Raw genomic sequence first — 26,066 nt, 5'->3', positions numbered from 1 at the left:
CTCACTCAGACACATCATTCTTTATACATTTTCTCAATGAAATCCTAACCTGCAGAAGTGAGACAAAATTCAAGGACAGATTTTTTTTTTGCAAAATCTTTTATGCACGATACAGTTGAAGACATGACACTGTTTAAGTACACTTTGTGAAGCTATGTGTGAGTAAATTATCCATTGCTGAGAGTGCTTTTGTTTCTAATAAAAGAGGAAAAGTACTCTTGCTTACCTCCCTTTGGAGATTATAGTGACTGGTGTGAGCCAGGCAATTGCGCTTTTAAATTTGCGATTTCTAAAAATTCTTTTTCTTTCTGACATCATAATGTGGTCTCAGAAAATCAGACAGTTGTTATTTCAAATAGAGAGCAGCTCTACTCAGACATTGAATAGACAATTATAAGTGTCTGAATCTTTCCTTTTTTGTGGTGGCTGCTTTTAGATGTGGAATAAAACCACATGAACCACGTTGTTATTGATGGTTCGTGGCCTAATCCTGCCACATCTATAAAGTGTTTTGCTTAATTTATTTATTTAATTTTTTGCTTTTATTTTGTAATGGTAACTATCTGTTTCATGAATTCTATCAGGTAACATCACCATGGAGATATAAAAATACTAATCGTCAGAAGGCAAAGGGGACATCAACTATTGACTACAGCAGAGAGAAAGGTTGTAACTCAGTGTGTGACCAGGGTTAGTTGCTAACCTTGAGGTTTTTTTTTTTTTTTTTTATTCTGTAGATGGCCGCCCATGTCCAGTCATTCTCTGGGACACATCTTTATCTGCAACAAGTAGAGAGACACACTCTTCTGTTAAGCTCACCTGGGGAGCTTATCAGCAGTTGCTGAAACATAAGTGCTGGCAGAATGGTCGAGTACCCAAGCCCGAATGGGGTTGCACTGAAATCCATCATCATGAGTGGTCCAAGATGGCCCTCTTTGATTTTTTGTTACAGGTAAGTGTATTGATTCAAGTAAGTGATTTTCTGAGACAGACACTGAATTACATAAATCTGACAGAAAGGTATTTTCTGCCATCTGGAGATTTTATAGAGTTAGAATTTAAGTTCTCTAATGCTGTCTTTGGCAAGTATAGTAAGTACCACACTACAAAATTTTATATCCTTTTAGGAAATATCCTTTGAGGAAGGTCCTTTAGCCTTTTTTTATTAATTTCTGGGGAAGTAATTCTTCAATCCTATAATAGTTCTGCTTGTCATAGCTACAGTTTATTGAGCCAACCCATCCAGAACTCTTCAGAAGGGATAGTCTCACCCCATTTGGGAGGTGAGTGGAATGACATTTGGTGAGATTAAGTAACTCACCAAAGTTTTTCAGCCATTAAAAGCTAGAGCTGGAGTTCCCTGAATTCTGTTAATGGTAAAAGTTTTTCTCCTTTCCTTCATTCCACACTGTGGATACTTACCCATATAATTCATAGCCACTATTTAACTTGTTCCCATTCTAGTAATTATTTACAAATAATTTTATTAAAGTTAGACATTGAGAATGGTAAGTAATGACCATGTATAAAATCTAGTGACTCAACATTTTATAAGCTTCTTCTTTTATCTCCTTTTGATAAAGTTCTCATGATTCTACCCCTCTATTCTGATTACTGCTTTTACCTTCCCCCATTTTAGAAAAACTAATTTTCTCTGTTGCTAATCATTGTCAATCATGTTAAGGCTGTCTAAGGATACTTGCAAGAAATTCTCTTTTTGTTAATTCCTTTTCATGTGCCACTTCAGGAAGAAACTCAAAAAGGCCAAAAGTATAGGAAGAAAGCAAGTTCAGTGCAGCGTCACAGTCTAGAAATTAGGAAGTTTCAAAAAGAGAATGATTTATGGTGTCAGTGCTGCAGAGCCACCAGTGAGGATGAGCTTGGGAGCAGGACATTTGGGTTTCCAAGGAGACAATCAGGAGTCATCACTTACTACTGAATAGTCTAGCTGTGAGGCCCGCCATGTGTATATTATCTCATTATTCCCTTTGACTAGCATTCTTAATCTGCAGGGAAGGCGCCCTCTCTGCATTTTAGGCAGATTGAGGCACATGGAGGGTATTATCAAGAATTGTGAAAATCTGAGGTTTTACTCTTCATGTAACCTAACAAGTTAGCTTGCTCTTGTTCATCGATTCTTGCAGCAGATAATACTCCTAGGTCAAAGACAAATTATGCCATCATGTAGGATACAGCACGTGGTGTGAGCTTTATGTTCCTTTGCCTCTTGAGTCCCACTGGGGTGGTACAGAGTGTCTCTGGTGAATTCTACATGTGGTGGGTTTATGTCACTGCTGAAGAACGTAAGCTTCAGATACTCCCAATCTTATAAGAACCTGCTAGTAAATCTGTCTAACATTTGGCACACTGGAGAGTTTATCTTCTTGGTTAGCAAACAACTCTGCCTTCCTTCCCAGAGGGAGACACTCTTTCTATCTCCCAAGGCTGTTTGCTTTACTAATATCCTTGAAGTTATTCTTGTAAAACAAAACATGATATAAGATGTGCAGAAATCCCATGGAGAATTGTCTGTCAATAATTACCTAACTTGTTTGACATTACATAGCTAGTAAGTTTCCTAATAGATATTTGGTTTAGTCTAGATTCTATATTTTAGTGTTAATGTGTAACAACAGTAAAGTTATCCATAGGTCAATGAGCAATTTGTGATAAAATATGTTAGAAAGAAGGTGGAGAGTGAATGAAAGGTCAAGCAAATAAAGAAATGCACTGTAAGATCGGCTGTTTGTGTAGTGGGCACAATAGATGTTGAAGTTCCTGAGAACAGTGGAGAGGGGGTAGAGGACATCCATCAATCTGGAACTGAATGAGAAAGGGGAGACCTGAGTCCCATAGCTGATGAACATAAGCACTAGCTCATGGTAGATAGAGGGTGTCCTTTTAGAACTGGCCTCTAGTGACATTGGTTTTACTTCTGGAACTCAACTTAACCTCAGTCTTTACCATTCCCCTTTCCATTAAGGGAATTTATAACTATTCAACTAATAAAGATGTATTTCTCAACATCTATGCTTTATCCTATAGAAAGCAACCACAGCTGTAACAAAGTATATTTTCATTATGAATGAGCTTCAGGACATCAGGGTTTCAACAGTTTACTATTTATACTTTGTTTTCTGTGAATTTCCTTCTTATATTATTGTCATTTAAAAAATTTCTGTAATGGTTGCTTATTAATTTATTAAATCACTTGCATATTATAATAATTAACCTTTATCAATCCTATATATTTGAAAAGACTTAGTTTGTTTCTTTAGTTTTTCTTTTGAATTTGCTCACAATAGATTTTTAGAGTATTCTTACATTTTTGTAAGATCACATCTTAATTGATCTTTTTATTTTCTGTATTTGATATTATACAGTATTTATATAAGAGAGATGTCTATTGAAAGATTTACTTAGCAAACAAATGAATAAACTTAGTTCCTTTTCCATGACCATCATAGTAAATAATTATTTTATACAATACTCTTCATCAGTTACATTAAAGTCTTTATATCAAGTCAGATTTAATATATGAATAAGATATTTTACTTTATATAATTGGTGCTTGGATAGGTATTAGAGCATATTGGTAGGGATTTTGAAGCAATCTAAGAAACTTATGCCAGAAGCAAACTAAAATCACTTGCTCTAGCAAGGGCAACAGAATACAGAACCTAGTTGTTAAGTTTTTGTACACAACATTCTTTTTGTTTCATACAGTTAAAAAGTCAGTGCCATTTACTAGGTCTGTAGAATATGATAGAGGCACAAGTAACCTTTTATTCTTGGAGCGTGGGGTTATGCACTGCATAGAAAAAAATTCACCTCTGCTAGGAAGACAAAGGGTAGTGTTCTAGGGAGTACTTGAGTTTCCAAGATTGCTCATTTCTTTCAAATGATTACAATAAGTAACCTAGAAGATTGAGATATAGAACATTTATGTTTTGATCTCATTGATAGCCTGAGTTAGGAACTGAGATTCTAGAACCTGCTTACTATATTCTAAATCTGTTTATTCACTTTTTTTTGACATTGAGAAGCTATTTAACTTCCCTCTGCCTCAGTTTCTAATAATAGGAACAATCTTATTACCTATATGAAAGATTGTTGAGAGGATTAAATATTTTATTTTTATGCATGTAAGCAATTTAGAAAAATGTGTGGTTCATATTAGTTGGTCAGTATTACATATTACTAAGAAAATAATCATTCAAAAATAATGATAAAGGTGAATATAAACATAAAAATGAATAAAATAATTATTTCATTTCCCTAATCTTATGTACTTTTATAATTCTAGATATTAAGCTGTTAAATTTTAATTATTTTTGACTTGTCTCCTTTAATAAATTGAATTTCTTAAGAGCAGTTTTCTGTTTTATTCAACGTTGTAACTTTTCTCTTAGAAGCAGAGTATCTTAAAATGTCACAGTTACTTAGGGCATTGTTTGTTTGATGGAAGAAAACTACCACATGTTGTATTAACACATGAAAGCCAACCTGTCAAATTAAAACTTAAAAGGGAAAAGAAGAGATGTGTACTTGCAACAAGTAAATAAAGTTTTATTCAAGGAAGAGAGTTAGAGGTTTAGAAAATAAAAGAATCAAATGAATAGATATTTAATACTATATGTATTTAATGGAGTCCTTCCTCCACTTACATTTTCTAAGAACAGTTTATTTGATGAGAAATTGGGGAGTATCTACAAAGAGGGGACTCAAAAAAGGTGGAATCTGGGAGCTGTTTGTTTCAGCCATCAACAAAAGTCACGCATATTTCTTTCCACCTGGATTTGACACAGTTTTTGAGCTCTTCTCTGTTCCAGACTTAGCAGGTTATGCTGGTGATAAAAAGATGGATGAGACTCTCTCCGCCCTCAAGAGGTAGTTTTCTTTGACATTATTTTTCACTAGATAAATACTTGTTCTGAAGAAATATTCAATATAGTAGGTCAGGAAAGAATCCAAATCTGGACTCCATGATGAATTATGAGGGTCTCCTTCAGAGGTCAGTGAAGAAAAACACTCACAGACACATGATTGTCAACAAGGAATGTAAGCACTCAAGAGCCCCAGACACTGGATTTCAAATGTACGATTTGGCTCAGTTTTGTTTTGCAGAATTAGTACATTGCCTATCTAAATGGTCTCTAGAAATGCATTTATTGGTGGGTTCCAGCAAGCAAAAGAAATACTTTCTCATTGGCGTGCTAGCTAATAGTGAGGGATGATGTAGTCACATACAACCTTGGTTGCAAGTAGTATAAAAATGGGACTAATTTTGGCAATATTAGATGATACACTGATTAGCCTGGGATCTGGAGAGCAAAGATTATCAAGACACAGAGGGTTTTGAGAATAATATATTCCTGATTTTTATTGCTTGTTAAACATCTTCATAATTCCTTTGTATGACTAGAATCATAGTGGCCCAGTTAATTATAGAGAGTTATTCTCTAAGGCAAAAGACCTGTGGAGTGTATGATTCTTGCACTAAAATGACAAACTCCTGGGCCCTCCCTGGTGGCGCAGTGGGTTAAAGCACAGCACTAAGAAGCTAAAGTCACTTCCGCATGAGTTCGATTCCTGCCTGCCCAGGAGGAGATCCCACATGGCATGGCAGACCTCTCCTGACCCGCTCGCTCCTCCCCTCAGTAGTTCTGCTCCCTGCTCTGTCTCCGGTGAATCCTCTCACCCTCTCCATCTCTAGCCTGTACCCCAATTCTGTATGAATAAATAAATAAATCTTTTTTTTAAAAAATGACAAACTCCAAACTTTGCAAATAGGATGTACAGAATCCTATTTAGGAACTTTACTTAGGAACTTTAACTTTAAAAAACTAAGTTTTCCTTTTGTTATAAATGAAATTCAAAAGCCTACCTTTGACATAGTTTCTACTGTACATATGTTATCACACTTTGTCACTAGAAGAAATTATTTTCAGTATTGATGATGTTATAATACAGGACTTATTTAAATGGGACTCAGAAGTCTTTTTAGATTATCTTGTGACACTACAGGTTCATTTTTCTGAGGACTGCTTGCAATACATGAGCAAATTGGCCAGAAAAAAATTGATATTAAGCATCTCTGATATCTTTATTTCTTTATATAATAAGGTGAAATAAAAGGCAGTATATAAAAGGAGCATACAGATTTGCTTTTCTATCAAAGAACACAGGTATCTTTGCAGAGAAAAGGGTATAAATGACTAAGCCATGCCAATAAAATATTTTTATTAAAGAAGGATTTGGGCGGTCTTAATATTAATTCCAAGGATATTTGACTTGTATTTTTATTCAATTATTTCATTACATAACTTTAGTTGATGTCCCTTTATTTTTAAATAAGTCATCATAAATGAGGAGTGAGAACAAAGGACATAATTTTTATGCATGTGTAGCTAAATAATAATTTACTTTAAATTGCAAGTTGTCATTTTAGCCTCTCAATCTTGTTGTCTAGAAGCAAATTTGTCTCCTCACTGCCTAACAGTTTGCCTCTTGACCTAACTATTTCTGTTCCTAATGTTACCATGTTTAAAATCAGCCAGGTGGAAAATTTTGGACCATCTTTGAATCTTCTTTGCTTCGTGCCTTATATTCTAGTAGCACTAAACTTTGAAAATTCTTCAAGATCACTTCAATTGCTTTTTCGTTTTTATGCTTATTAACACTACCTTAACCAGACTCTTAATAATCATTACAGGCCACAGTGCTATTAGACTCCTAACTGATCTCCTCGAGCCTGGTCTTCCCTAAGTACAAATTATTGTGCAAATCAATGCTGAATTTATTTTTCTATTTCAATTGTATTCACACTACTTCTTGCAAAAAATTCCTTGTCATTTGATGGGAAAAGAAATTCCATGGTGCATTGTAGTTATTATGGAAAAATTTAACCATATAGAAAGTAGGTGAATATTATAAAGAACCTTAATGTACTTGTCATCTAAATATTACAAGCAAACAACTCATGATTGTTGTGTTTTATTACTGTTGCCATGTAATTCCCATTCCCATATTAACTTGAAGCAAATCCCAGACACCATATCTTTCATCTATAAATATTTACTATGTAACACTAGGAGATAAAATACATTCATTAAAAATAAGCTAAAGCCCCCTGTATCATACTCTCTTCCTGTTTTTTTCTCTCAGTGGAGATCACTATCATGAGATTAACAGGCATCATTTCAGTCAGCTAAAATAATCTTTATGCATATTCAGTCCATCTTTGTGTGTTTTAAAAATTGCATACTGTTAATGCGTTGACTACATGAATTTTTCTGAAAATTTTGAGTCCTGTACTGTTAACAATTAGAAAGGGCAGGTTCTTGCTAGGCTTTGCCTTAACAGTGACAGCAGTAAGGGTGTAACTGCTAGTGGACATAAGGGAGGGTCTATTCCTGAGTACAAAGACTTATAAAGCAACTGCCAAAACTTTTTCCCTAGGTTGGATCCAGAATCCTAATGTGACAAATATTACAAAGCATTTTTATTGATTTTGTCTACTATAACATGTGAAAGGCTTTGCTTGTAGGTGTTTTATTTTCATAGTTTGCTTTACTACCATATGTTCTATTTTTCCTATTGCATAGCTGAGTACTTTTAATTTTACTTTATAAACAAAACCAAGAATCATAAGTACAGAGGATACTGCTTATAGGATTCAATTAAGTTCAGCAAGCTTTAGTTGAGGGGTTTCTATGTAAAGTCAAGACAAGTGCTATCACTCTCTGTCCTCGGTCATTTGAAACTTTGTGACTTGGCTCTTGAATCTGGCACAGTGCTATTTCCATGCCTGGGAACGATTGCCTTTCTTTCTTAGTACAATGCTTCCCAGATGTCCTCTGGGTTGACCACACATTCAGCTTCATGTTGAATATTTACTGAGTACATCCCATTTACATATGCTGGCTCCTTTCAGAATTCAGTACATCCAATTTACATATGCTGGCATCTAACCTAGAAGTCATGGTCTCCCTACAGAAACAGACCTGCTTGGTTGTACCTTCACCCTGAGAAGTTCTGAAAACTTTAAGGGAGATTAGGTAGCCAACAACAGAATTAAACTGGCCTATCCTTCAAAAGACAAGCAGTTTCACTTTCTTTGTCCCTTAAGTGAAATATATACTTCTGCTGCTGAAAATTTCTGTTAAGAGTATCACAGGAGGGCCCTCCATGGTGGCTCATTGGGTTAAAGCACAGCACTAAGAAGCTAAAGCCACTTCAGCATGAGTTCAATCCCTGCCTCGGAGGTGACCACATGGCGCGGCAGACTTCTCCTGACCCACCCGCTGCTACACTTAACAGTGTACTTCATCAGTCAGCCTGTTCTGCTCCCCACTCTGTCTCTGGTGAATCCTCTGACTGCCCCTGCATCTCTGACCTGTACCCCCAGCAGTTCTGTATGCATAAATAAAAATAAATTAAAGAAAAAAGGGTATCACAGGATGGAGAAAGTAAGTTCACAAACACCGAGCTATGAATCTTTTGTAAATTGATATCATTATTCTAGGAAGATCTGACTTTTTTTTTTTAGATTTATTTATTCAAACAGAACTGGGGTACAAGCTAGAGGTGCAGGGGTGGTAAGAGACAGAGTGGGGAGCAGAACAGGCAGGTCAACGAAGTATACTGTTGAGGGGAGCAGCGGGCGGTTAGGAGAGGTCTGCCGTGCCATGTGGGTCACCTCCGGGGCTGGGGATTCAACTCACACTGAAGCTGTTGCAGCTTGCTTGCAGCGCTTTGTCCTAACCTGTTGTGCCACCAGGGAGGGCCCAAGACCTGACTTTTATAGACCCCATCTGCTTACTGCATGGGGCTTTTCTTCTTTCCATTTTTTTTTTTTTAAAGCTTTAAGCTATCTATTTTCTATAGAGGCAACTTTGAAAAGTGTGGTTCAGCCACACTAACCCCTCATCTGTCACTGAGGTATAGCTTATTAACTACCTGACCTCTACAGCAAGCATGCATTCCTGTTTTCTGACTCAATGCTTGTTGAGTGTTTTCTATGTCTCAAAACATTTACCTCCTGTTAAGGAGAATATAGATTCCTCGAATGTCTGTTTCCAGCTTGAAAGTCTTAAGAATGTTATATATTCATCCCACCTATATCTAGCATTTATCCTCAGAGATTTCTGGCAGTAATTTGCATAAAACATGGGCTAGCAAATTGTTTGACATAGGTATTTGCTCTTGTAGCATTCTGAATCAAAGTAGAAAACATCTCATCAAACAAGTCATATTCATAACTTCATATTGCTAAGTGATAACCAAGTGAGCAGGTCTGGCTTCATTCTAGTGAAATTATTAATCAAAAGCACAGTATATGTTATTTAATTATACATCGCTTTTGTTTAGTTCAACCTTTGCCATGGAATTTTTAGGCTGTGCTGATATTGACCAGCCTAGCTCCTATATTGCTCCTAAATCTTGTTTACTTAGCTGGAGACATCAGGGATTTGAGGATGCCTATGAGATTCCCTCAATAACCTTCTGAGACCTAAAGATTATTGTCTGCATTGCTTGAGCTAACTTTTAGAATTGACTTCTTCACTAATCCTATACCACTGAGCCATAGATAGTTTAAAATCAACCTTAACTGCTGTGTTCCAGGAAAACAGGAAGTCTGTGCCTTGGATCTGTGGAACAATCTGCTAGAAAGCACATAAGAAAAACATGGAAAAGTTAATGTAGTATTTCCATAGGAACATGGAATTCATCAGGATCAATATATTTTTTGTATGTAATTATTTTAAATTGAGCCCAATGAACCAGTCAGAGCTGGTTCATAAGGATTCATATTACCATGCTCCTCCCAACCATATTCCAGTTTTTGTTTATAAACAGATGTAACTAAGATATATGAAATTTAAAAAACTAAAGAGTGTTCCTGTGTATAGTCAAGTTGAATGGAACATTCAGAGCAATGACTTTTCTGATGCTTTTACTGGGGTCCACACAGTCAAAATTTTCTATAATAAAGTTGAAACAGTTTTTTCTGTTTGATATTTGCTAACATGGAGTGAATCTGTTGGGACTGATTAATTTCCATATGATAAGTAGCCCACATAAGTGGATTTTTCTTGGAGTTTTCAATCATTTGGAGTGTCAAAAGGTTCTAAAATAAAAATGTTTGAGAATCTTGACTGTAGGGTAATTTTTCTGAAATAAGCTCCCTTTTGAGTAGTATCTAGTAACTTCAAAGCCACTATTATGTACTTCTGTGATTCTAAGCTTTTGCAAGACAATAGAGAGAGGAAAACATGAAATTCTGTCCTAATTAGAGGTCTTGCAATATTTAGCTATTTGCATGAAATTGATCCCAGTAGGTAAGTGGAAGAGAGTCAACATTCACTTTCATTTTGAATATGTACACTGACATGAAGGACACATACTTAATTACACATACAGAAGTTATATTGAAATCTCCCTAAAAGCTAGGATTTTGTCTTTTCTACCTTGGGAGGTAGTGCGGTAAGTCAGAAGTTGTTTGCAGTCCACCTTATTCACTGGTAGTGAAACTTCCACAGCAGGTTATTCACTCTACCCCCATCCCCAAGCTACTTTCTTCATTTGTAATGTGGGAAGAAAATAATACATATCCTTTCAGTGGCTTTTTTTTTTTTTTTGATTATCAGAAACTTGATGATGTAAAAGTGCTTTATCAGTGTCCTGGGATTCTTGTATCTTGCACAGTATTTTATTATACATCCATTTGCTAACCCAAGGAACTCCATCTTTAAATAGGAAATTCTATAGGTACACATACAAATAATCTTTGAAAAAAGTTTTTAGTGAAGCAGTCTTACTCTTCAGCTTTACTGGGATCTAATTGACAAATACAGTCAACATGTACTTGAAATACAGTTGCATATACTTGAAGTATACAAATACAGTTTCAAATACTTGAAGTATACAACATGATGGTTTACATACAATACATTGTGAAATACTGAACACAAACTAACGAACACATTTGTCAGTATGCATAGTTTGTGTGATGTATTTGTGCGTAGTGAGAATGCTTAAGATCTATTTTGTTAGCAAATTTCAACTACACAGTATGGTATTCCTAATTATAGGCTCATCTTCACAACTTACTTACCTCACTCCTTCACCCCTGCTGACTATCATTCTACTATCAAGCAATATTTTATTTTAAATCACTAAAAACTAGTCAGTGTGTCAAATTAATTATTTTGCAAAGAGAATTTTTTTACAAGATGTATGAATTTTAATGGCTTTTGGATATGTTACATTATTGTTGTTAATCATTGTGAAAGAAAAAAATATGCAGTGACAGGGCCCTCCCTGGTGGCACAGTGGGTTAAAGCACAGCACTGAGAAGCGAAAGCCACTTCAGCATGAGTTCAATCCCAGCCCCAGGTGTGACCCACATGGCGCGGCAGACCTCTCCTGATTCTCTCACTGCTCTCCTCAGCAATGTACTTCATCAGTCAGCCTGTTTTACTCCCCACTCTGTCTCTGGTGGGTCCTCTCACTGCCCCTGCACCTCTGGCCTGTACCCCAGCTCTGTATGCATAAATAAAAAAATTTAAAAAAAGTATGCAGTGACACCTGTTGCAAGTGTTAAGGCAGACTTTTTACAGGACCAACACAGCAAATACGGGACCACTGCAAGGGAATTTACAGTGGAGGAGAGAAGTTTGGCTCAGCCTTGAGCAGAGCATGTGCCAGTAGGATCTATACCCGGGAAAGGGGCTGGTTGATGGAAATAAGTCAAGCAAGATTCTTGCTGAAGCAGCTCAGGGTGATGAGACTTTACCTGGATGGGGACCTGACTTGACATGGAAAGTGATCAGATGGTATGGTGGTATATTCTGTGAACCTGACCTTGGGTTCTTGCTGAAAATAGGTTTTACAAGGAAGTGCACAGACTGACCTAGGAGAAGGTTCAGGAACCTACCTAAAGTTTCATTATGCAAATAATATTTGTCACCATAATTAGAATTGTGTTTTAGTGAGGTGATTAGTTTATCTTTATTATTTTTGTTAATAACAAAATACTACATTTTAGGAGAAACCAAAATTACAGGAATTCTATAAGAATACTAAAAATTATATACATCAAGTCAGGTAAAAGAACTGTTTTTAGTGACATTCTCTCTGATGTATACAGTTTTGAGTTTATACTCATTTTTTAAGGTTAAGTCATAAAAAGTGGGTTTCATTTAATGGAAAAGCAGCATTTAAACATTTTAATTAATGTTATTTCATTCCTGTTTTAAATTTATTTGCTTAATATAAGTCCATTCTATAAGCTAGAATGTAGTAAAATATAAAGTTACTGTTTTGTTTTTGTTTTTGTTTTTTTTTTTAGTCTTCATGCTCTTTATAAATCTTTATAAGGAGGTGGGTGTGCCTTTGGCAAAGTCTACTTTCATGTTGCTCTGCTCGTGCAAATTATAGCATGTGAATTTTCTTTCTCTAAAAATAGATCAGCACTTGCTCGGTGATTTTCTTCAGTCTTTCTGTGATAGAATGATGTCTGACTTCTGGTACTCATTGAGATGTGTGGTACATGGATTATATACATTGAATCTGTAAAAATGGACTTAACACATTAAAGTGCTAAACATTTTTACTTATACATAACGAAATACTGTTATGTATTATGATTTAGTACTGTGGAAGAAACTAGAGATTCTGCATTGAATAGGTGTCAATTATAGTTGTGTTTAAGTGTGGAATTCTAGTGTGTAAGTGACATGGAGCAATGACATCTGTTTACAGAGGCAGAGACACAGGGTGCCTCTGACTGTTGACATGTATAGGTTGCAAACTGTTTTTACTTTTCTCAGCATTCATCAACTGCTCTGCTAGTCACATTTGCATGCATGTTAATTTAAGGCACTTGTTGCCATAGCAGCCCAGAACAAAAGAGAAACCTATTATTTTTTGAGATGAGAGTTACCAAGTGATACAGGTGCAAGCTGGTGAGAACACTTTGCTTTTGCTTCTGTTTCATATGGCTCTTCAGGTAAGAGGAACTGCAGCTGCTGCAGGGATTGTGATATTTATTTGAGGTTGCTCTTGGTGATCTGGTCTATCTTCAGAGATTTGTTATGTTACAGGGAACTTCCCTTCCATTGCCAACAATTTACATTAAGACAAATTCATTCATGTACAAGGATTTTCCAATGTGAGTTAGCAGCTGATGAATAAATAAGCTCATGTTTTTAGTTTCTCTTGCCTAGCATGGGACTGATAGTGGTAGTGATTATCATTGTCACTTTACTGTTTTGGGGACAAGATTATTGCTAAAAGGAGACTTCTTTTCTGTCAGCATTTTCTAAAAACAAACAAGACGCCCAGTGAAGTAGCTGGAATTCAAATGAACCTTCCAGAAAACTAATTATAGAAAAGGATGCTCCATTATTATTCCTGTCACACCTGCTTGTTGAGTATTTATAAAATGCCTGTTACATGCAAGGTGTAGGCAGACTCCGTGGACATAAAATGAATGGTCCATGTTTGGTGAGATGAAATTCAGGTAAAGAAATCAACCAAGAACAAAGGCAAACATAAGCAGTTTCATCATTTGTTCCATTTCCATTTTGTTGTTTGTTTTTTACTCTATTCCACAGACATTTCTTTAAAGATTCATGTCATTATTTTGTTGGTTTATTTGACTCTTCCCAGTAGAAGACAGTTTTGGAGGAGTCTCCTGGAAGTGAGTACCAACTTCCAGCAGAGTTCTTTTTAATAAATCCACTGCCTACTCTGTGCCAGGCATTAGATGATTGTTCAGTTCTACTCAACATATGTTTTCTGCATAATTTAAGCTTTCTCTAAAAATGAAATTTTTTTTATAAAGGCTTAGTTTGCAGATGGTAACAACAAATAACTTGAAAAGGGATGCTGAAACTCTCAGAATATTGACATACCAAATGAAATGCTCCCATGCAAGCACAGCACATAGACACTCAGACCCACAGAGAAATGTAGAAAAACAGAAATAGAAACATATGCAGGGTTATGTAATTTAACTGTGGTATTGAATGACAAAAGAGTTTGGATAAAGGGAATTTCTACCAGCTTAGAAAGGAACATTTTCCTTTTACTTTCTTTAACTTTAAAGTTCATTGGCCTTGGTTCCCTTAAGCTTTTGTTCTTGTAGCATTTTATTATTTATTTATTTTAAAAGATGTATTTACTTATGCATACAGAACTAAGAAACAGGCCAGAGGTGCAGGGGTGGTGAGAGGATTTACCAGAGACAGAGTGGGGAGCAGGGAGGCAGATCGATGAAGTACATTGCTGAGGGGAGCAGCGGGCAGATAAGGAGAGGTCTGTGGTGTCATATGGGTCACCTCCTGGGTGGGGGGGATCGAACTCACACTGAAGCAGCTGCAGCTGGCTTGCAGTGCTGTGACCTAACCTGTTTTGCCACCAGGGAAGATCCACTCTTGTAATATTTTAATCTAATGCCCTGCTTACTTTCCTTTGACCTTTCTTCCAATTCTACAGGAGAAAATAGTAGTGAAACTTGAAAACTCGTTGATATTTATGTTTCTCCTTGTAGGCACAATGCCCCTTTCACCTTATCTTCAGACTACCTGCTTTCACTTCCCCTTCACCCTCAGACTACCTGTTTTCACTTCACCCCTTCACACTCTGCTACCCAAAGTACCATCCATGGAAGTTTACCTGTTCATATAAGTCTATGATAATGTAGATACAAAAATTGCAAATAGCTGTTTAGAATCATAGGCATCAATTTGATGGAGTCTATTCAATAACCTAACAACATATTTGGCTGGTATTTTGTATTTGTAAAAATTTCATTTCTCTAATAATAAATTCTGTTCCTTTTAACAAGAGTCCACGGGAATTGTGGGGGAAAGGATAAAAAACAAATGTAACTGGTCTTGAACAGCAGGAAAGTTGAGAGGTGTAATACACTCTGAGTTTCCCTAATGATACCTTTGGTTTCCTACATTCAACTACTTGCCTGTGTGTTGGTGTGTGAGTTTGTGTGTGTTTTGGGCCAACACTATCTACTAAAGCCCAAATACAATATCCTCTCCTTCATCAACATTCATTGAAGTCCTTTGTCTTTTGGTGGAAGTATTTATTGAGTCTAGTATCATTCAGTATCCTATACGGTGCATTTGTTTTTTTGAGTGCCACCCCAGAGAGACATTCAGGCTGGATAAGGGCATAGATTTTGAAGGGCTTGGGATAGAACCCCAAATTCCATCATTTATGAGCTGAGGTGGTCACACAGCCTCTTTGTACCTCTTGAGGTGGTCACACAGCCTCTTTGTACCTCTGTCTTCTTATTGACCAAGTGGCACTATTGGTAACACCTAGCTCTTAAGATTGCTATCAGGATGAAATGAAATAACACTTAGAAAGCATTAAGTGGACATTTCCTGGCATATACTAAACTCAATAAATAACTCATGTTTTCCATTGTTTATATTAACAGTACTTCTGTAACAATCTTTACTGCCTGCTCAGACATTTCCTGTACTGAGTCACTTAATTGCACTGCGTTGAAGAACAAGAAGTTATAGAGAATCTAACAATTATTTTGGCAAATACTTTTCAAAGGCCCATCTAGCGTAGGTAGTTTGCAGAACAGCAGGAAATCATTGGATCTCTACTGGATTTGGGGGGACTAGTTAATGTCACACAGGCCTCATTGTTTAGGCTATAGGAGCATAACTTGAGTCACTCACAAGATTTTTTTTTTTCTATAGCAAAACTAGCTCTACCAAAAGGAAAATGGAATTAAAAAATAAAACAAAAAAACTTTGAAGGAAGTATGTTTAAAAATATCCCACCAACAAAAAAATTTTGGCTGGAACACCTGGATTTTTCTGAGTATAATTTTAGTTAGGTAAACATTGAAAGGATATATTTTCCTAAAAGTGGAAAGAGTGATTTTATGGAAAATGATGGTTGGCAGTAATTTCAAATGCAGAATAGCAGTTTTGTAAAAGATTTTCCTTATTTTAAGGAATGAGAAGATGTGCATTTGAACAAACTACAGTAATGTGAATACTCACAATCCCTTAAATGACAAAATTTACCCCCAGAGTCTCCTTTGTAGGTGAATTATCTAAGAACATAGGCACATAGGTGTGAGCTACAGTGATTATTTGTGCAATAGTTGTGTGAAATGATTGTTTTAATGTACACACTAAAGATATTAAAGGCGCATTGTGGATGCATGGCTGTCTAAGATATGTTTTGCAAGGCTTTAAAAAGCAGGTGAACTCTCTTACAAGTAAGCAGAAACATACACACTGGATAACTAAGTTAAATGCCAACCAAAATGACACTGAATTTAAGGGAGTGGGCTATGGCTTTGTGATCAATTATTTTTTGGTGTATTGAATCTTAATTCAATAGGAGGACTATAAACAAATCTCTAAGAAGCCTTAGGGAATGAGATTGAGTTGCTACTTTGCTAGACAAGGGCAATCAAACAAAGACATAATGTATTATCTTTGGAAGATAAGAAAAAGAAAATACATTATTTGAGATCTTACAGTTCCATTCTGCATCCAAAGGTGTACACACACAGACATACACATAATCAAAACCTGGTAACACACCTACCAAGTGCAAGCACACTTCTGGATAAAAGGAGTAGTAAACCTTTTCTAGAAAAGTTGAGCTGAGTACACACCTCCGTTTTCAACAATAAGTTCTGTTAGACTTGAATGGCACATCCATTGTCTGTCAGGGAAGTGATGAAATCATCCCAGACTGTTGAGGGAATTCAAATTTAGATCAGACAAAGCACTTTAAAAATACACTGTAGGAAACAATCTAATAGTGGAGAGGCAATAAAAAGATGACCTAAGTAAGTCTTTTCCAACTCTGCCTTTGAATTCCATCTTGTAGATTAAAAATAGGAAAGCATAATATTTACAAAGATATTTAAAGTTAGGCACTAAACTCTGTTTAGTATTAGTATACACAATACTCATGATTTTGTTGTAGAACTGGTAGAAATGTAGCTACACCCCTTTGTCCTTTCCTCACTACTGTGAACTCAACAAGAAAGGAGTTTAGGGTGCAGAGAAATTTTTGGTGGATTTGTCCTTAAAACTTAAGTTCTAAATATTCTTACCTAACATGATAGAACTTGACAGTGTTGTCAAAATTAGATCACATTTTGAAACTAATTAAACAGGTTCTTTTTATATGGGTATTATTATTATGACAATATAAACATGATAGTGATGACACACAGATATATCCTTTGAAATTAGCTAGTGCATATTTTTAAAAGGGAGACTGGATGAACCTATCATTGAGATGGGTTATTTTTCATGTTCTCCCTAACCCCCTGACCTCAACTTAAATAGTTGGCAATCAGATGTAATCTCTTCTGATTTCTCTTCTATACAAAGGTGGTCAAGGTACTACATAACATGGATGAAATTGTTTGAAGACAAAGGGTTCAATCAATTTTTCTAATAGTTTTCAATTCATTCTTTTTTTTCATTAACCTATGGTGATTTGCGTGGGACATTCTTGTTCACCTTTGGAAAACTTTTTCTGTCTTCATGCCTCATAAACATACTTCCACTAAGAGTGGTGACTTACCTTTCCCGGCAATCAGCCTGTGTGACCTTGTGGATGAACCATGGGCTAGATGTACAGCCCCCTGGATCAGTTGCCTGGCCCAGTGCTGACAGTCTCCCTCGTCTGCTGATCATGTTGTTATCTGGAGGCTCAGTGACCACGCCTGTCCCTGTGACTGTTTTTACATAAACCTCATTGAAAATTGTCTTGTGCTTAACTTCTCTTACAATCCCTGCTTCTCGAGAGTGATCTCAGATACAAAGTTCACTTGCCTGCAGAATTCAGGGAGAAAGGTTCATTTGCCTAGCTTGCAGTGGTTGGGAGGCAAAATGAAAGACTACTTCATTTTCCTCTGGAAGTGATGCATGGGGATCCACACAAGGTCACAAGTCTAATAAACAGGAGAGCAGAAATTTGAGTTTATTTATCTAATTCCTGAGCCTAGGCTTTAATTTACCCTGATGAATAGTTCTGTCCTTGCCCCAAAGACATGAAAACAATTATTTTTTCCCTCTTCTATAAGGCAATAGCCCCTTCTCCCCTTAGTAAACTCAATAGGTCTGACATTTGGGTTCATTCTCGCTTTTAGAATCTAGCTGTGCACTCCAAATGGATAGTGTGTGGCTATCTTCTTCTTGTTTTGATACCATGTCATTTCAGTAGATTTGCTTGTGCATCTTCAGGTTTGATACTATAGTGCTGAGTTCCAGTGAGTTTAGAGGATGCTCTGAATGCTTAGTGCCAGTAGCTCAGATTTTTTATGACCCAATCTGAGGGAGAAAATAAGACTAACCTCTTAACTATGTAAAAGTACAATGGCTTCTATCTTCTTGAGCAGAGTTAGAAATTCTGGCCTTGTGTCTACAAGTGATGTCAGTGGGAACTTTGACTGTTAAGGATGATGATGCCTCGCTTGGAACCTGGCTTTGGAACTATTAGCAGAAGCTGGAAATGCTTATAATCACACAGCTGAGTCAGAAGGTTATGAAGTTTGGGCTTACTCTGACAGTTGCCTTTAATTAAATGAGCCTGGCCCTATTAGATTCTGGCAAGTCAGCTATTTAGAAACACCAGTTCTTTGGAAATCTAACTTTCCCAAGTTTTGATTATACTCAGCAGTTTGGATTTTGTTTTTGTTTTCATTTTCAGATTTATAATCGCTTAGATACAAATTGCTGTGGATTCAGACCTCGGAAGGAAGATGCCTGTGTACAGAATGGACTGAGGCCAAAATGTGACAAACAGGATTCTGTGGCTCTAGCACACATCATTCAGCGAAAGCAAGACTCAAGGCACTTGGTCTTTATAGACAACAAGGGTTTCTTTGACAGAAGTGAAGATAACTTAAACTTCAAGTTGCTGGAAGGAATCAACGAGTAAGTTGTGTGAGGTAGCATCTATAGGACATTGCGTGTATATGAATTACGTAGTGAGGTTTTGGGAAAATGCACAGCCTTTGTCTGATTGATTTATTCCTTGAAGGGAATTGTGGATGTGGATCTGGGAGGGAAACCTAGAAAAGTGAAACAAAGCCAAGCAGAACAGAACCAGAGTCCAGCTACGGAGTCACGACACAAAGCTTTCACTGCATTTCACATTTATCATGTCGTTTGGCCTTCAGCATGAAAATCTATTTGGGTTAAATTGGAATCATGCAGGGATCTCTGGAATAGGCATTGGATGAGCAGGGATAAGCAGGTGGCAGAGTCTTTCTAATGAGGACACTGGACAGGATAGGAGGGGGAAAGCAGACATGCAGATATTGACATGGCAGAGTGTCCAAGTCATAATTGACTTGGGCAACTTGTGAATGCGCTGAAAAATTAAAGCCAATCTGTTGACTAGAACACAGCATCAAAGGACAGAGGCTGTTTCAAGTAGGAGGAAGTTTTAATATTTGAAAAAGCTTCCAATAGACATAGGTTATGGGAAAAAAGTATCTTAACATATGAAAGGGAGGTTTGGTGGAGGTTAGGGAAGAAATATTTCTTTTAAAAAAAAGATTTATTTATTTATGCATACAAGAGCTGGGGTGCAGGCCAGAGGTGTGGGGGAGATAAGAGGATTCACCAGAGACAGAGTGGGGAGCAGAACAGATGGACTGACTGAAATACACTGCTGAGAGGAGTGGTGGTTGAGACAGGAGAGGTCTGCTTTTCCATGCAGACTAGCTTCCTGGCTGGGGATTGAACTCGTGCTGCAGTGTTTGAGGATAGCTTCATAGTGCTGTGCTTTAATCCCTTGCGCCACCAGGGAGGCCCATAGGGAAGAAATGTTTCTATATTCAGAATGGTCCATAATATAAGGGAGCGTCGCCAGTGGCAGATTTGCGCTTACATCCATTTGGAAATAAAGGAAACTATGACACCGCTTAGTAGCAGGAACCCAGACATAGGATCCTAGCTCTTCAGTCCTGCCTCTGGAGACTAAAACTTTCAGGTCCCAGCTCATAGCAGTGCTGGGTTCTGCTTCATTTTCTCTGCTTCATTGTCTCTCTAGATTAGAAATCAGAATGACAGAGCAAAGGGGGCTATATTTGAGATTTACAAGTCTGTGAAGTTAAGTAACTGCCAGAAAGCACACAAACAAATCTGAAATTGAGGGTGAATGAAGTGTGTGCACTTGGTGAGGGGTGAAGTTGGGCTCCCAAACATTTCTGTAAGCCTATGGCAGAGCAGTTTAACATGGTTAACAAATAAATAAAAGTTGAATGTAGAAGCTGCTTCTTTCAAATCTAAGTTAATTTCTCTGCAGTAAATGGTGGTGTACATGAGCTGTTACTGTTTGTCATTTTTGCTAGTAGTACACTGAAGCACGTTTCCATAATTCTACTTAAGAACTGTAAATTAGAGAATGCAGATTTTACACATTTTTAATACTGGAGATAACAGTGTTGCTCTGGGTTTCGTGAGGGCCCATTTCATGAGTTTTGCTGTGTTTTACCCTACTAAAACCTGTTCCTCACATCTCTGGTGATTAAATGCAGAGTATATGGCAGATTCTTCCAAGTGTCTGAGGAAATTTTATGATTAGGAAAATTTACATACCTGGGGCATCACTTATTGAGGGATGACTTACTAAATTTCCCCTTAGAATTAAGAGTTCCTGGAGAATATAATTCATTCATTCCATCCACTGATATAAATATGAATGCTGTTTTATTTGTGCTTTTCAAAGCAGATTTAACTTTAAGTGCACTCTGAAAAGTAAAAGGCTTTAAATGAACTCATCTTTGACTATAATTCACACACTGAAAAGAAGACTTTGCTAACCCAGATTCATGCACAGAAAGTTAGACCTCTATTGACATTATGCAGTGACAGTGATATTTTGATTTTCCCTTATGAAAAGTTATTAAAGAGATCCATGTATTTAACAGTGCCATCTCGTATTTTCTGCCACAATTAAGTTACTTGAAAGGTCATAGAATTTGTAAATCAAGGGTTATTAATAGTTCATAAAGAAAAATAATGCTTAATTCTTTAGTTATTAAGTTACATAGTACATGTCTTCAGGGAGCTTAGGGCTTCTTTTCAGCATGATTTAATCCCATACCTATTCCAGTTAATTTAGCAGGCCTAGCCTGTGGCCTTTGGTCTTTCTGCAGCTTCAGAGGTACTAGAGGTACCGGGGGTCCTGGGCACTCATGCTCCCCAAGATCATGCTGAGCTTGAAAATTAGAAAAGTGCTTATAATGCCTGAAACTTCTGGTAAACAATGCTCTTCAAACTAATAGATGTTCTTGTTTTAGTTTTTAAGAAACTTGAAAATTACTGTTAAATCCCCATATTTTTCTACTCTGCTTTCATCAGTATCTTCATGAAATCTAGAGGAAACCAAACTGGAGAGTCAGCAAAACATTAGTTATGATTTTTACCAGAAATTTTACTAAGTCCTTCAGATAACGTTAAGTACTAGAGCTTAGACTTTATGCTTTCTAAATGACGAAAAGCAAACAGTGTGCTCTCTTAATGTAATTCAACAAGAAACCTTTTAAATTGGCCTTAGATTTTTCCAGAGAGACTTGAATTTTACTAAATTTATTAGAAAACAGTTTAATATTTTAGTTTAATAAACTGCTCCCAGAGCCACAGAATTACTGATACAATCTGAATCAAAAGCAATTCTAGCTTAGATTCTCTTTTTTACTATGCACATTCTAGATTATTTGACATTAAGTTCAGTCATGTAGCTTCTTCCGAAGTAGAGTACTTTACTGAAATTGTCAGCCTCTTGCTTCCCATCTTTTCTTACATAAAATTACACTGTGACACTTATGAGGATACTACTCAGTTTGACAGATTAATGTGGCTTCTCTTGGTAAAATGAAGCTTAAGATAGAGGAATGTATTTTTATCAGGGTATCAGTATCTTTTTTTAATTCTGGTCTTCTCTTTGTCTACATCTAATGACCTTAAGTAGGATGTTAGTGTATCATGTTTCTCACATGGTAAAGAAAATTCAGTTGCTTTGAACATATACTTCTGGTATATTATTATTCAGGGAGGTGTCGGCTTGACAGTGACAAAAATGTTTTGATTCTCAAAGTACCGTTTGATAGTGTGATTTATGCCAGATTAATGAAGGTCAGAGAAATTGGATAAAATGTAATATTTTCAAGCAGTTACTTAGAATGAAATATCATTTTATCTTTTCAGGTTTCCCGAATCTGCAGTTTCTATTTTGAAGAGCCAGCACTTAAGGCAGAAACTCCTTCAGTCTCTGTTTCTTGATAAGGTTTATTGGGAAAGTCAAGGAGGTAGGCAAGGTATTGACAAATTAATTGATGTAATAGAACAAAGAGCCAAAATTCTTCTCACCTACATCAATGCCCATGGGGCCAAAGTATTACCTATGAATGAATAACAAGAGAATCTTCTGGAAAGAAAGCTAGATATATTTATGTTTTTGTTTTTAAATCACGTACACAGACCATAAGTCCATTTAGGAATGAGGCAGTACAGATGAATGCATAAATAATGAGCTTAACCATTAGTGGTTAAGGATATAATGGACCTAAGCACTACACATAGTGTCAAAAATGTGCAGACTGCTTAAAATATTTGCTTATATTTTTCTCTAAGAGGATGTCACCTGAGTCCTCACACATAGTATAGAATGGTTCCAGTTGTTACTCCAACTATCTTCGTGAAGTCATTTGTCCTGTCATTTCCTAGGACAGTATAAATCAGAGGTACTGACAACTTTAATAACTATATCTCATGCATTTTGACTGATTTGATCATATACTAATGAGAGTGGTTCATGACATTGGATTGTTGCTGAATGTTAAGACAAACCCAATGCAGCCTGGGGCCGCTTACAACTTCACACTGGAAAACTGAAGCCCAGTATCTGCAACAACAGCAGAGCCTAAAATAATTCTAAATAAAAATTTCAGATTATTTGTGAAACTACTAGTATATAACCCATCTACCATTTCTGTTTCTGAGCAGCAAGAGCACATTTTTCATCGCTTTTGATAAATTAATTTTGTTGACAATATGGTAACCATCCAAATGCGACAATTTGAATAGTAGGTAGTTTTATTTTTTTAACTTTGGTTCAATTTATATATAGTGATTTAGAAATTAAGCAATTATAAAGCATGAAGTTCTTATTTGAAATTGTCCTTATAAGGATTGCTTTAAAAGGATACTTTTAATTTTTTTTTTCATATTTACAAAAGATATACTATAATTTCTATATACTTTATTAATAATGGAGTTCTTTAAATTTATTCTGTGTTACTATATTTAATCTAATTTTATTGATATTGACAATGGGACTAGATGTTGAGCATATAAAGTTTATTGCCTGGCATATGCTAATATGAGATTATGAACAAAGTAAAAACTTGACTCTGATAAATTCTCCTCAGTGAAAGCACATGACTAGCACAAAAACAGTAAATATGGACAAATTTAAAAATCATGTAATTCTCCCCAAGCTCCCTCAATGATGTTTTTAATTAGGGGGCAGGGAGAGGATGTATTGTGTTCACATAGTAGGTGTCTCCTGTCTCGGAAGTCAGCTGTGGTCATACCGGGTGAGTGGCGCAGTCTCCTCAGCATGTCCTAGGCACCCCCTGTGCCTCCATTTGGTCCCATACTTGCACCTTGTGCCGGCTGCTGAGTCTCCACTTCCAACTGCTGCATGTAGGCCTTTTATAATGCTGTTCACTCACGAATCAGCAACATGATTAAAATTTGGCCTATCAAGAGTTTGGTACAATTTTTGCTCGAATGAACTATTGAAAAGAAACATTCAGAAAATTGCCTGCTACTTTGTCTTCTTGAGGTGACATAATTTGCATTTAGTATGCTTTTTATAGAATATATCATCTTTATTCAAAGTGGTGAAGTTGGTGGTGGAAATTCCAGATTCCTTAGATGCAACCTTGAATGTTGTGTCTCACTGCTTTGGGCAGCTTGGCTGATACTCTAAATGCTTAGTGCTAAAGGAAAGGTCCAGGAGCACATGTTTATTTTAGACAGTTTTGGTTTCTAACAATTTATTTTGTTTTATAATTAGTAAATACATCATTATTCTTTGAATATTGGATAACTACAGACCAGTCTTTTAATTTTAATAAATAATACTCTTACTAAAACAATGAGAATACTCAGCATTTCGGAAGTACCCAGTATATGTCATAGTTGGTTCACAAACACATTATGTGGCTTCTAAGCACATTATGTGGTTTATTTATAACTTGATTCATTTAAAATAGAACAATTTAGCATGGTAGATACACAAAAGCTTATTCTTGTGTCATTTCTTTAAGCTGATGATATGATAGCAAATCCATATCTTAAAAATCTATAATAAACATACTGGAAATTAAAGATGTGTGCTTTTTCTTTTGTAGATGGGTTTCTTTTCAAAAGTTAAATAGAGAATGATTTGGTACTTTTATCTACAATAAAAGTAAAAATTGAATAACCAAGAATTTTATTTGATTATGTTTGTGTATGCATAGTTTTAGAGCATCAGCAGTTGTATAACTTCTCTTGGTAGACATGCAGCATTTCTTAGGTGGTATGCAAATCAGTTTACAGACATCATAAACTATAAGAGAACATTTAATTTTTTGCATCCTTGTCTTTACTTGGGGTGATTTTGTCTTACAAATATATTTAACGTTTTCTTTATAGGATTCATATCTTTTCAATTTATTAGGAACTTGGGAAATTTATTGAAATATTAAACAGTCATCCTCTACATATTTATAATCTCTGAGTTTGTGTAATAGCTTACTTATTCTTTTGTACCTTTAACTATGCATTACTTTGTATGCAATGAATGAAGTAACTTAGGTGTAAATTCATTTACAAAGTTTCCTGAAATCCTAATGTTTATATCAGCACAGAACAGTACCAAAATATAGAAACTATACAGAGGTCAAAGAAAGATGATAAAGGGGTTTTTCTTTAAATTTCATCAGGAATTACTTTCATTCATTAAAAATTATTTGACTTATCTTAAAAGCTATCTGAAAGTAGGAAATAGACAGTCTTTGGATGTTCCTATAAAGTACAATATTGATTTTTTTTATTGAATAGGCTTTAACTGTGTTGTAAGGCAGATGTAGACTTGTTGATATTTATATCAAAGAGATGCAAATAATTTCTGTCTGGTGGAATAGAAACCTTGAAGTCTTAGTTGACCATCCTATTTTCCATTGACCAGTCTATATAACTAGTCTAGCAATCTTATCCTAACATTGCCATAACTTTTTAGCTTTTGAAATGCTCTTTGAAAAGTGTTTGCTGCATTATTGTTTCCCTTGTTAATTATCTTAATAAAATGTTTGACATGTTCATTTTATACTTGCATAGAAATCATGGTTTTATATTTTTGAAAAGTTCACTTTAATAAACTTTGGTCACAAAATCATATCACTTTATTTGCAGGAGAGTCATGCTTTTAAATTTTTCAAAAGTTTACTTTAAGAAAATTTCAAGATGTGTTTATGTAATTTTAGAATTGAGTGATACCAGGTGATTCATATCTTGCTCAACTCCCATTCTTCTGGGTGGTGAAAATGAAGCTTAATAAGGCATTTACTTACTTGTCCCAATTTACTCAAATGGTTGATCTAGTTTCTTTAGTATTGTAAATGATTTAGGAAGTTAGAAAATTTTCCTTGAGATTTTATTATCCTCAACAATAAAACAAGAAACACTAGCTCTGAAGTTTTTAACCTAGGTGTATTCATGTGTGCTAATAACTTTGGAACATTTTTTTGTGTGTGTGAACTAAAAGTAGAATAAATAAGAAAGTGTCTCTTCTTAAACTTTCGATAGTCAATGCACAGTTACTGAGAATCTACTATATTTTGCTCTGTATTACACAATATGGTTATACTCCTTAACAATTCATAGCCTTTTGATTATTAATTGAGAACTGTATTGTTAATAGAAAAATTTGAGCAAAGCAATTCTCCTGAGGAATATCCAGAAATAAATTTTTAGAATAGA

The 26,066-nt window shown here is 35.8% G+C and overlaps 1 protein-coding gene across 1 annotated transcript in view; it reads left to right on the top strand.

The window, feature by feature from the left end:
* The window catches only part of FAM198B (family with sequence similarity 198, member B), a 35,916-nt gene extending 12,774 nt beyond the window's left edge, over window positions 1-23,142 (top strand). Inside the window, exons 2-4 of the mRNA XM_004685357.2 lie at window positions 738-952; window positions 18,733-18,959; window positions 22,242-23,142. Coding sequence (XP_004685414.1) covers window positions 738-952; window positions 18,733-18,959; window positions 22,242-22,449 — 650 coding nt within the window. The 3' untranslated portion in view covers window positions 22,450-23,142. The remainder of the gene's footprint in view (window positions 1-737; window positions 953-18,732; window positions 18,960-22,241) is intronic.
* The last annotated feature ends 2,924 nt before the right edge of the window (window positions 23,143-26,066 follow it).

Source organism: Condylura cristata, unplaced genomic scaffold (assembly GCF_000260355.1).
Source record: "Condylura cristata isolate star-nosed mole 26May11 unplaced genomic scaffold, ConCri1.0 scaffold00018, whole genome shotgun sequence".
NCBI lineage: Eukaryota > Metazoa > Chordata > Mammalia > Eulipotyphla > Talpidae > Condylura > Condylura cristata.
This window is presented reverse-complemented; position numbering and strand designations above follow the sequence as displayed.